The following is a 12,618-nucleotide window of genomic DNA, read 5'->3' on the forward strand; positions in this document are numbered from 1 at the left end:
ATGACGTCACCGTGACGTCACTCGCGACCTTCCCTCCCCCGCCCCGCCCCCTCCCCCCGATCACGTGATCGCTTCGGCCTTGGGGGGGGAGGGGAGGGGGGAGGGGCGCCCCACCCCCGGGACGGCCCAAAATTCCCAAAATTTCCCCAAAATTCCCCAAAATTTCCCCGAATTTCCCTTGAAAAACGAAAATTCCCAAAAATTTCCCCCCCAAAATTAAAAAAAAAACCCCAAAAATTCCCCAAAAATTCTCCAAAAAAGCCCCAAATTCTGTTTAAAAAAATCCAAATTTCTCCAAAAAAATCCCCAAATTTCCCTTAAAAAACGAAAATTTCCAAAATTTCATGCCTAAAATTCCCAAAAATTCTCCCAAAAAACCCTCAACTTCCTCTGAAATTCCATTTAAAAAAATATCCAAAATTTTCCCCAAAAAAATCCCCAAATTTCCTGAATTTCCCTTAAAAATTCCAAAATTCCACCCCAAAATTCCATTTTCCTACAAATTCCCCCAAAAAAAGGAAAAATTTCCCAAAAATTATTCCAAAAAAGCCCCAAATTCCCCTGAAATTCCCTTAAAAATCAAAAATTCCCCCCCCAAAAAAACCCCCAAATTTTCCAAAAATTCCATTAAAAATCTCCCAAATTCCCAAAATTCCACCCAAAAAATCCCCAAATTCCCCCCAAATTCCCAAAAATTCCCCCCAAAAGTCCCAAAACCCCCTGAAATTCCCCAAAAATTCTCCCAAAAATTCCAAATTTCCTAAAAATTTCCCCAAATTTGGAGGAAATTTTGGCTGAAATTTGGATGAATTTTGAGCAAATTTTGGACAAATTTTGGCTGAAATTTGGTTGAATTTTCAGTGAATTTTTGGTGAATTTTGAGCAAATTTTGGGTAAATTTTGGGTGATATTTCGTTGGATTTTGGGCAAGTTTTGGGGGAATTTTGGGTAAATTTTGAGCAATTTTGAGCGAATTTTGGCTGAATTTTGGACAAATTTTGGCTGAATTTTGGCTGAATTTTGGACACATTTTAGTTGAATTTTGATCAAATTTTGGCTGAATTTTGATCAAATTTTGATCAAATTTGGAGTAAATTTTGGGTAAATTTTGACATAGTTTTGATGAAATTTGGGCTGAATTTTGGCCGAATTTTGGTCAAATTTTAGCCAAATTTTGATCAAATGTTGGCTGCATTTTGGATCAATTTTGGTGGAATTTTGATCAAATTTTGATCAAACTTTGATCAAATTTGGAGTCAATTTTGGGTAAATTCTGACATCATTTGGAACACGTTTTGGTTGAATTTTCCCTAAATTTCCCCAAATTCCCCCCAAATTTTTCCCCATTTTTTTCCCCCCAGCCTCTCCCGGGTCTTCGGTGGGGGCGTGGCCTTCCCTTAACCCCGCCCATTTCCTTAGCCACGCCCATCTCAACTAACCACGCCCCCTTAGCCACGCCCCTTTTGCTTAGCCCCGCCCCTTTGCTTTTCACCACTGACCTTTCCTCCATGACCACGCCCCTTCCCCATGACCACGCCCCCTCCCTTTAGCCACGCCCCCTGTCCCTTTGACCATTCGACTTCCCTCCATGACCACGCCCCTTTCCCTTAGCCCCGCCCCTTTCCCTATCCGCAACCAACATTTCCCATTGGCCACGCCCATTTACCATGACCACGCCCCCTTTCCCTTAGCCCCGCCCCTTTTCCTTTTAATAAATAACCTTTCCTCGCTGGTCCCGCCCCTTTCCCCTTAGCCCCGCCCCTTTTCCTTCCCACCACTAACGTTTCCCATTGACCACGCCCCTTTCCCATGACCACGCCCCTTTCCCATGACTACGCCCCTTTCCCCTTAGCCCCGCCCCTTTCCCGATCCACAACTAACATTTCCCTTTGGCCCCGCCCCTTTTCCCTTAGCCCCGCCCCTTTTCCTGTCCATCACTAACATTTCCCTTTGACTTTGCCCCTTTCCCCGCTAACCCCGCCCCTTCCCCTTAGCCCCGCCCCTTTCCCTTCCCATAACTAACATTTCCCTCTGACCACGCCCCTTTTCCCTTGGCCCAGCCCCTTTTCCCTTAGCCCCGCCCGTTTCCCCCTTAGCCCCGCCCCTTTCCCCTTCCCATATCCATCCTTTCCCCTTAGCCCCGCCCCTTTCCCCTTAGCCACGCCCCTTCCCCTTGGCCCCGCCCCTTTCCCATTGGCCCCGCCCCTTTCCCTTCCCAAAACTAACGTTTCCCATTGGCCCCCGCCCCTTTCCCTTGGCCCCGCCCCTTTTCCCTTGGCCACGACCCTTTCCCCTTAGCCCCGCCCATTTTCCCTTAGCCCCGCCCCTTTCCCTTAGCCCCGCCCCTTTCCCTTAGCCCCGCCCCTTTCCCTTCCCATAACTATCATTTCCCCTTAGCCCCGCCTCTTTTCTCGCTGACCCCGCCCCCTTTCCCTTAGCCCCGCCCCTTTCCCCTTAGCCACGCCCCTTTCCCCCTGGCCCCGCCCCTTTCCCCTCCCATAGATAACATTTTCCCTTAGCCCCGCCCCTTTCCCCTGACCCCGCCCCTTTCCCTTGTCCCCGCCCCTTTTCCCTTGGCCCCGCCCCTTTCGCCCGGCCCCGCCCCCGCCCCATTTCAGCCGCTCCGGGGCCGTTCCGGGCCAGACCCGGCGGAGCGCGCGCGGGTACGGGGGGGGGGGGGGGAGGGTGGGGGGGAGGGGGGGCGGCCATTTTGGGATCCCCAAAATCCCGGGGGGGGGGAGGGGAGGGGGGAGGGGGCGCGCGTGGCGACCACGTGGCGGAGTTTGGGGAAATTTGGGATTTTTTGGGGATTTTTTGGGGTTTTTTTCCGAGATTTTCGAGTTTTTTGGGGGAAATTTTGGGCCAATTTTTGGATTTTTTGGGGAATTTTTGGGGTCCCGGACGTGAGAGAACCCAAATTTGGGATTTGGGATTTTTTGGGGATTTTTCTGGATTTTTGGGATTTTTTTGGATTTTTTTCGCTTTTTAAAAATTTTTTAAAAATTTTTTTTCAGTTTTTTTTCTGGGATTTTCGTGTTTTTTGGGGAAATTTTGGGGGAATTTTGGGTTTTTTGGGGTATTTTTGGGGGACCCGGGGTTGGGAGAGCCCAAATTTGGGGGATTTTGGTTTTTTTCCAGAAGTTTTTTGGGGATTTTTGTTTTTTTTTTTTAGTTTTTGTGCGGGGGATTTTTGGAGTTTTTTTGGGGGAAATTTTGGGATTTTTGGGGTATTTTTCGGGGACCCGAAAGTGGGAGAGTCCAAATTTGTGGATTTTGGGTTTTTTGGGTTTTTTTGGGATTTTTGGGGATTTTTTTTTTGGGGGGGGGGGTTTTCCGGGATTTTTTGGTTTTTTGGGGGAATTTTGGGATTTTTGGGGATTTTTTGGTGTCTCGGGAGTGAGAGAACCCAAATTTGGGATTTGGGATTTTTTGGGGATTTTTCTGGATTTTTTGTGATTTTTTTGGGATTTTTTGCGGTTTTTTTTTATTTTTTTGGATTTTTTTCAGTTTTTTTTCTGGGATTTTCGGATTTTTTTGTGGGAATTTTGGGTTTTTTGGGGTGTTTTTGGGGGACCCGGGGTTGGGAGAGCCCAAATTTGGGGAATTTTGGGATTTTTGGGATTTTTGGGATTTTTTGGGGTTTTTTGTTGGTTTTCTTTAGTTTTTTTCCGAAATTTTCGGTTTTTTTGGGGGGAATTTTTATGGAATTTTGGGTTTTTTGGGGATTTTTTGGCATCTTGGGATTGGGAGAGCCCATATTTGGGGATTTTTTGGGTTTTTGGGGATTTTTTGGGTTTTTTTGGATTTTTTTTTATTTTTTTGGATTTTTTTCAGTTTTTTTCTGGGATTTTCGGGTTTTTTGGGGGGGATTTTTGGTTTTTTGGGGTATTTTTGGGGGACCCGGGGTTGGGAGAGCCCAAATTTGGGGATTTGGGAAATTTTGGGGATTTTTTTGGGTTTTTTGGATATTTTTTTTTTATTTTTTGGGATTTTTTTTGATTTTTTTCAGGTTTTTTCTGGCATTTTTGGGGTTTTTGGGGAAATTTTGGGGGAATTTTGGGTTTTTTGGGGTATTTTTGGGGGACCCAGGGTTGGGAGAGCCCAAATTTGGGGATTTTGGGTTATTGGGGATTTTTTGGAGTTTTTTGCAATTTTTTTGGGGTTTTTTTTGGTTTTTTTGGGGATTTTTGGGGTTTTTTTCTGGGATTTTCGGTTTTTTTGGGGAAAATTTGTGGGAATTTTGGATTTTTTGGGGTATTTTTGGGGGACCCGGGGTTGGGAGAGCCCAAATTTGGGGATTTGGGATTATTTGGGATTTTTTTGGGATTTTTTTGGGATTTTTTTGGGATTTTTTGCGAATTTTTTTGATTTTTAAATTTTTTTTTCGTTTTTTTTCCGGGATTTTTGGATTTTTTTGGGGGAATTTGGGGGGAATTTTGGGATTTTTGGGGAATTTTTGGGGTCCCGGGGGTGGGAGAGCCTAAATTCGGGGATTTGGGTTTTTTTTTGATTTTTTGGGATTTTTTTGGGGTTTTTTTGGGCTTTTTAAAAATTTTTTTATTTTTTTCAGTTTTTTTCTGGGTTTTTTGGGGAAAATTTGGGGGAATTTTGGGTTTTTTTAGGGAAAATTCCCCAAGTTTGGGGATTTTTATGGGAAAAATCCCCAAAATTTGGAATTTTAATACAGAAAATTCCCCAAATTTTGGGATTTTTTGGGGGAAATTCCACAATTTTGGGAATTTTTTCACAGAAAATCCATAAATTTTGGGATTTTTATTGGAAAATTCCCCAATTTTTTGGGATTTTTTTGGTAAAAATTCCCCAATTTTTGGGATCCCCCAAATTTCAGGATTTCCATGGGAAAAACCCCAAAATTTGGGATTTTTATGGGAAAAATGCCCAGATTTGGGGATTTTTTTTCCAAAAATCCCCAAATTTTAGGGATTTTTTGGGAAAAATCCCCAAAATTTGGGATTTTTTGGGAAAAAATGCCCAAATTTTTGGGATTCTGTAATTTCAGGATTTTGATGGGAAAGAATCTCCAAAATTTGGGATTTTCATAGGAAATCCTCAAATTTTGGTATTTGATGCCAAAAATCTTGAATTTTTTTGGCAATTTCCACAAAATTTTGGATTTTTTGGGGAAAAATCCCCAAGTTTTGGGATTTTTATGGGGAAAATCGTGAATTTTTGAATTTTTTTCCCCAAAAATCCCCAAATTTTGGGATTTTTTGGGAAAAAAAATCCCCAAATTTTTGGGATCTCCCAAATTTCATTATTTCCATGGGGGAAAATCCCCAAAATTTGGATTTTTATGAGAAAAATCCCCAATTTTTGGTTTTTCAGTGGGAAAAAATCTCCGAATTTAGGGATTTTTTTTGGGAAATTTCCCCAAAATTTGGGATTTTTTGGAAAAAAATGCCCAAATTTTCGGGATCTTCCAAATTTCAGGATTTCCATGGGAAAAATTCCCAAAACTTGGTATTTTTATGGGAAAAATCCCCAATTTTTCATTTTTTAATGGGAAAAATCTCCAAATTTAGGGATTTTTGGGGGAAATTTCCCCAAAATTTGGGATTTTTTTTGGAAAAATCCCCAAATTTTTGTGATCTCCCAAATTTCAGGATTTCCTTGGGAAAAACCCCCCAAAATTGGGTTTTTCATAGGAAATTCTCAAATGTTGGTATTTTGGTGCCAAAAATCTTGAATTTTTGGGGAAATTTCCCCAAATTTTGGGATTTTTTTGGTGAAAAATCCCCAAATTTTCGCGATCTCCCAAATTTCCTTATTTCCATGGAAAAAACCCCCCAAAAATTCATATTTTCATGCAGAAAACCCCCCAAAATTCACATTTTTCGCCATAAAACCCCCGTTTTTTCTTCATTTTTCTTCATTTTTTTTTGGGGAAAAAACCCCCCAAATTCCGGGAATTTCCCGGAATTCCCAAACCGATGGAATTTCTCCCCAAATTTCCGGGCAGATGCAGCTGCTGCGGTTCTTCGTGCGGCCGCCGGCCCCGGGGGGGGTCCCGGATCTGGGGGTCCCCTCAGGGTTGGGGCCCCCCCTGAGGGCGGCGCAGGAGCTGGAGCCGGCGGTGACGGGGCTGAGCGCCGAGCTCTGCTACTACGTGGGCTGGGACGGTGAGTTTGGGCCGAAAAACGGCGATTTTGGGCAATTTTGGGCAATTTTTGGTGATTTTTGGGCGTTGTTTTGGTGAATTTTGGCGAATTTTTGGGGTTTTTACGTCAATTTTTGGGGTTTTTTTGGGTGGTTTTGGGGTGACCTGAGAGGTCCGAGCTCACCTGGGCTGGGCCGGTGAGTTTGGGGTGAAAAACGGCGATTTTGGGCAATTTTGGGCGATTTTTATACTTTTTAAAACATTTTTTGGTGATTTTTGGGGCATTTCTAGGGATTTTTTTGGGGTTCTCAAAGGGAATTTGGGGGAAGTTTGGGGGATTTTGGGGTCACCTGCGAGCTCTGAGCTCACCTGGGCTGGGACGGTGAGTTTGGGGTGAAAAACGGCGATTTTGGGCAATTTTTGAGAATTTTGTGATTTTTTTGGGCATTTTTTGGTGAATTTTTGGGGATTTTGGGACAAATTTTGGGGCTTTTGGGAGATTTTGGGGTCAGCTTCAAGCTCTGCTACTACGTGGGCTGGGACGGTGAGTTTGGGCCGAAAAACGGCGATTTTGGGCAACTTTGGGCCAATTTTTGGTGATTTTTGGGCTTTTTTAATGATTTTTTTGGTGAATTTTTGGGGTTTTTTTGGGCCAGTTTTGGAGGTTTTTGGGGTGACCTGAGAGGTCTGAGCTCACCTGGGCTGGGCCGGTGAGTTTGGGGTGAAAAACGGCAATTTTGGGCAATTTTGGGCAATTTTTGTGAAGTTTGTGATTTTTTTGGGCATTTTTTGGTGAATTTTTGGGGATTTTGGGACAAATTTTGGGGCTTTTGGGAGATTTTGGGGTCGGCTGCGAGCTCTGCTACTACGTGGGCTGGGAGGGTGAGTTTGGGGTGAAAAACGGCGATTTTGGGCAACTTTGGGCCAATTTTGGTGATTTTTGGGCGTTGTTTTGGTGAATTTTGGCGAATTTTTGGGGGTTTTTTGGGTGTTTTTAGTGGTTTTTAATGGGATTTTGGAGGGATTTTGGGGTGACCTGAGAGCTCTGAGCTCACCTGGGCTGGGCCGGTGAGTTTGGGGTGAAAAACGGCAATTTTGGGCAATTTTGGGCGATTTTTGGGAATTTTGTGATTTTTCTCCACATTTTTTGGTGAATTTTTGCTGCTTATGGGACACATTTTGGGGCTTTTGGGAGATTTTGGGGCCAGCTGTGATCTCTGCTACTACGTGGGCTGGGACGGTGAGTTTGGGCCGAAAAACGGCGATTTTGGGCAACTTTGGGCCAATTTCGGTGATTTTTGGGCGTTGTTTTGGTGATTTTTGGTGAATTTTTGGCTTTTTTTTTGCATTTTTTAGTGAATTTTTGGGGTTTCTCTGGGTGGTTTTGGGGTCACCTCCAAGGTCTGATTTCACCTGGGCTGGGACAGTGAGATTGGGGTGAAAAACGGCGATTTTGGGCAATTTTGGGCAATTTTTGTGAAGTTTCTGATTTTTTTGGGCATTTTTTGGTGAATTTTTGGGGCTTTTGGGACAAATTTTGGGGCTTTTGGGAGATTTTGGGGTCAGCTGCGAGCTCTGCTACTACGTGGGCTGGGACGGTGAGTTTGGGCCGAAAAACGGCGATTTTGGGCAACTTTGAGCCAATTTCGGTGATTTTTGGGATTTTTTTGGTGATTTTTTAGGGATTTTTTGGGGGTTTTTAGGGAATTTTTGGGATTTATTCGGGTGGTTTTGGGGTGATCTGAGAGGTTTGAGCTCACCTGGGCTGGGATGGTGATTTTGGGTTGAAAAACGGCGATTTTGGGCAAATTTGGGCCAATTTCCGTCAGTTTTGGGTGTTGCTTTGGTGACTTTTGGCGAATTTTTGGGGTTTTTTACGTCAATTTTTGGGGTTTTTTTGGGTGGTTTGGGGTGACCTGAGAGGTCTGAGCTCACCTGGGCTGGGCCGGTGAGTTTGGGGTGAAAAACGGCGATTTTGGGCAATTTTGGGCCAATTTTTGTGAAGTTTGTGATTTTTTTGGTGAATTTTTGGGTGAATTTTTGGGGATTTTGGGACAAATTTTGGGGCTTTTGGGAGATTTTGGGGTCGGCTGCGAGCTCTGCTACTACGTGGGCTGGGACGGTGAGTTTGGGCTGAAAAACGGCGATTTTGGGCAACTTTGGGCCAATTTCCGTCAGTTTTGGGTTTTTTTTGATATTTTTTGGGGTTTTTTTGGGGGTTTTTAGGGAATTTTTGGGGTTTTTTTGGGTGGTTTTGGGGTGATCTGAGAGGTTTGAGTTCACCTGGGCTGGGCTCGTGAGTTTGGGGTGAAAAACGGCGATTTTGGGCAAATTTGGGAGAAATTCGGTGATTTTTGGGAATTTTATTTTGATTTTTGAGGGTTTTTGGGGTTTTTTTTGGTTTTTATTCTGGTCAATTTTAGGGATTTTTTGGGTGGAATTTTTTGGGAGGGATTTTTGTGATTTTTATGGAATTTTTGGGTTTTTTTTTCAGGATTTTAATGGAATTTTTAGTGGGATTTTACGGGATTTTAATGGGATTTTGAATGCAATTATTATGGGGTTTTAATGGGGTTTTTATGGGATTTTGGTGTGATTTTTAAAGGATTTAAATGGGATTTTTGGGGGATTTTAATGGATTTTTCTGTGATTTTAATGGGATTTTTTTGGGGATTTTTGGTGCGATATTAATCGGATTTTAATGGGATTTAAATGGGATTTTTTTCCATTTTAATGGGATTTTAATGGGATTTTAATGGGATTTTAATAGAATTTTTATGGGATCTTAGTGAATTTTTATGGGATTTTAATGGAATTTTCTGTGATTTTAATGGGATTTAAATGGGATTTAAATGGGATTTTTGGTGCGATATTAATGGGACTTAAATGGGATTTTTTTTGGGATTTTATTGGGATTTTCTGTGATTTTTATGGGATTTAAATGCGATTTTTTCGGGATTTTTGGTGCGATATTAATGGGATTTGAATGGGATTTTTGGCCATTTTAATGAGATTTTAATGGGATTTTTATGGGATTTTAATCGAATTTTTGTGGGATCTTAATGGGATTTTCTGTGATTTTAATGGGATTTAAATGGGATTTTTTTGGGATTTTTGGTGCGATATTAATGGGATTTAAATGGGATTTTTTTGCAATTTTAATGGGATTTTTTTGGGATTTTTATGGAATTCTCTCTGATTTAAATGGGATTTTAATGGGATTTAAATGAGATTTTTTGCCATTTCAATGGGATTTTAATGGGATTTTTGGGGTATTTTTGCCATTTTTTGGGTGATTTTCGTGCGATTTTCGCGGGGTTTTTTTTGGATTTTTCGGGAATTTTTGGGGAATTTGTTGGGATTTGGGGAATGTTGTCTCGGTGACTATTCTGGGATGTTCTGGGCGCAGGGGAGGCGGCGCCGAGCGAGGAGGAGCTGCGGCTGCTGCGCTGGATTTTGGGGTCCCCCCTGGCCCAGGGCTCCGACGTGGCCCCGAGGAGCTTCCTGAGCCCCCAGGGACCCCACCTGCTGCTGGAGATCGGCCCCAGGTGGGAAATCCCGGAATTCCGGGAAAATCTGGGAATTTTGGGAATTTTGGGAGGGATTTTGGGGGGTTTTGGGGGATTTTTGGGGATTTTATGGGATTTTTTGGGGATTTTTTGGGGTTTTTTTGTTGATTTTTTGGGGATTTTTTGGGTTTTTTCCTGATTTTTGGAGGATTTTTTGGGTATTTTTGTTGATTTTTGGGAATTTTTGGGATTTTTTGGGAATTTTAGGAGATTTTGGGGGATTTATTGGGATTTTTAAGGGATTTTTTGGGGATTTTTTGGGGTTTTTTGGGGGTTCCTGAGCCCCCAGGGGCCCCACCTGCTGCTGGAGATCGGCCCCAGGTGGGAAATTCGGGAATTCCGGGAAAATTTGGGAATTTTTGGGAATTTTTGGAAATTTTGGGAGGGATTTTGGGGGGTTTTGGGGGATTTTTGGGGATTTTAAGGGATTTTTTGGGGTTTTTTTGGGGTTTTTTGGGGGTTCCTGAGCCCCCAGGGGCCCCACCTGCTGCTGGAGATCGGCCCCAGGTGGGAATTCCGGGAATTCCGGGAAAATTTGGGAATTTTGGGAATTTTTGGGAATTCCGGGAGGGATTTTGGGGGATTTTTGGGGATTTTATGGGATTTTTTGGGGATTTTTTGGGGTTTTTTTGTTGATTTTTTGGGGATTTTTTGGGTTTTTTCCTGATTTTTGGAGGATTTTTTGGGTATTTTTGTTGATTTTTGGGAATTTTTGGGATTTTTTGGGAATTTTAGGAGATTTTGGGGGATTTATTGGGATTTTTAAGGGATTTTTTGGGGATTTTTTGGGGTTTTTTGGGGGTTCCTGAGCCCCCAGGGACCCCACCTGCTGCTGGAGATCGGCCCCAGGTGGGAATTCCGGGAATTCTGGGAAAATTTGGGAATTTTGGGAATTTTGGGAGGGATTTTTTGGGATTTTTTTGGGTTTTTTGTTGATTTTTTGGGGATTTTTTGGTTTTTTTTCCTGATTTTTGGGGGATTTTTTGGGGATTTTTGTTGATTTTTGGGAATTTTTTGGGGATTTTGGGGAATTTTTGTTGATTTTTGGGAATTTTGGGAGGGTTTTGCGAGGGTTTTGGGGGGATTTGGGGGAAATTTTGGGGTTGTTTTTGATTTTTTTGGGGTTTTTTTGGGAATTTTTTGGGAATTTTTGGAAATTTTAGGGGATTTTTTTTGGGATTTTTTAGGATTTTTTGGGTTTTTTTGGGGAGTTTTTTTGATTTTCTGGGATTTTTTTGGGGGAATTTTGCATTTTTTCGGGGTTTTTTTTTTTAATTTTGGCTAATTAGTGCTAGTTAATGATGGCTAATTAATTAATTGGGGTTAATTAATGCCAGGCTCGGGGTTCTGTCTCTGTGGCGGAATTTAGGGGAATTTTTTTGGGATTTTTTTGGGTTATTTTGCATTTTTTTTGTTTTTTTTATTTTTATTTTCTGACTAATTAGTGCTAATTAATGATGGCTAATTAATTAATTATGGTTAATTAATCCAGGCTGGGGTGGCATTTGGTTGAAATTTGGGGGAATTTTTTCACTTTTTAAAATAATTTTTTTTGGGTTTTTTTTTTGCATTTTTTTTGGGGATTTAAAAAATTTTTTTGGGTAATTAGCACTAATAAATCTAGGATAATTAATTAATTGGGGTTAATTAATGCCAGGCTGGGGGTTCTGTCTCTGTGGTGGCATTTGGGGGAATTTTTTTGCTTTTTTACGTCGTTTTTTTGGTTTATTTTTTAATTTTTATGGGTTTTTTTTTTGGGAATTTTGACTAATTAGTGCTAATTAATTATGTATAATTCATTAATTGGGGTTAATTAATGCCAGGCTGGGGGTTCTGTCTCTGTGGTGGCATTTGGGTGGAATTGGGGGGAATTTTTTTGGTTTTTTATGTCGCTTTTTGGTTTCTTTTTTAATTTTTATGGGGTTTTTTTTTGGGAATTTTGGCTAATTAGTGCTAATTATTGATGGCTAATTAATTAACTGGGGTTAATTAACGCCAGGCTGGGGGTTCTGTCTCTGTGGTGGCATTTGGGTGGAATTGGGGGGAATTTTTTTGGGATTTTACGTCATTTTTTTGGGGTTTTTTTCATTTTTTCGGGGTTTTTTTTGGGAATTTTGACTAATTACTGCTAATTAATGAGGGTAATTAGTGAGTTGCTGTTAATTGGGCCAGGCTGGGGATGTGCACGCCCTTCTCCACCAACGCCGTGTCGCTGTGCCGCGCCGCCGGGCTCGGCCGCGTGCGGCGCCTCGAGAGGTCCCGGAGGCTCCTGCTGCAGGTGGGAATTGGGGCAAATTCCGGGGATTTGGGGAAAATTGGGAATTGGGGCAAATCCCGGGGATTTCGGGAAAATTGGGGATTGGGGGAAATTCTGGGGATTTTGGGAAAATTGGGAATTGGGGCAAATTCCGGGGATTTTGGGAAAATTGGGGATTGGGGCAAATTCTGGGGATTTTGGGAAAATTGGGAATTGGGGGAAATTCCGGGGATTTCGGGAAAATTGGGAATTTGGGGCAAATTCCGGGGATTTCGGGAAAATTGGGAATTGGGGGAAATGGGGAATTGGGGCAAATTCCGGGGATTTTGGGAAAATTGGGAATTGGGGCAAATTCTGGGGATTTTGGGAAAATTGGGAATTGGGGCAAATTCCGGGGATTTCGGGAAAATTGGGAATTGGGGGGAAATGGGGAATTGGGGCAAATTCCGGGATTTCGGGAAAATTGGGAATTTGGGGAATTTTGGGGGATTGGGGGAAATTCCGGGGATTTTGGGAAAATTGGGGATTTGGGGGAAATTCCGGGGATTTTGGGAAAATTGGGAATTTGGGGGAAATTGGGGAATTTGGGGGGAAAATGGGGGAAATTTTGGGGAAATTTGGGGAAAAAATGGGGAATTTTGGGGAAAAAATGGGGAAAATTTGGGGAAAATTTT

The 12,618-nt window shown here is 42.4% G+C and overlaps 1 protein-coding gene across 1 annotated transcript in view; it reads left to right on the forward strand.

Annotated features, from left to right (window-relative positions):
- Positions 1-2,637: 2,637 nt before the first annotated feature.
- The window catches only part of PFAS (phosphoribosylformylglycinamidine synthase), a 69,857-nt gene continuing 59,876 nt past the window's right edge, over positions 2,638-12,618 (forward strand). The window contains exons 1-4 of the mRNA XM_077789509.1: positions 2,638-2,663; positions 5,981-6,140; positions 9,528-9,666; positions 11,860-11,965. Coding sequence (XP_077645635.1) covers positions 5,981-6,140; positions 9,528-9,666; positions 11,860-11,965 — 405 coding nt within the window. The 5' untranslated portion in view covers positions 2,638-2,663. The remainder of the gene's footprint in view (positions 2,664-5,980; positions 6,141-9,527; positions 9,667-11,859; positions 11,966-12,618) is intronic.

Source organism: Lonchura striata, chromosome 34, assembly GCF_046129695.1.
Source record: "Lonchura striata isolate bLonStr1 chromosome 34, bLonStr1.mat, whole genome shotgun sequence".
In the NCBI taxonomy this organism is placed as follows: Eukaryota; Metazoa; Chordata; class Aves; order Passeriformes; family Estrildidae; genus Lonchura; species Lonchura striata.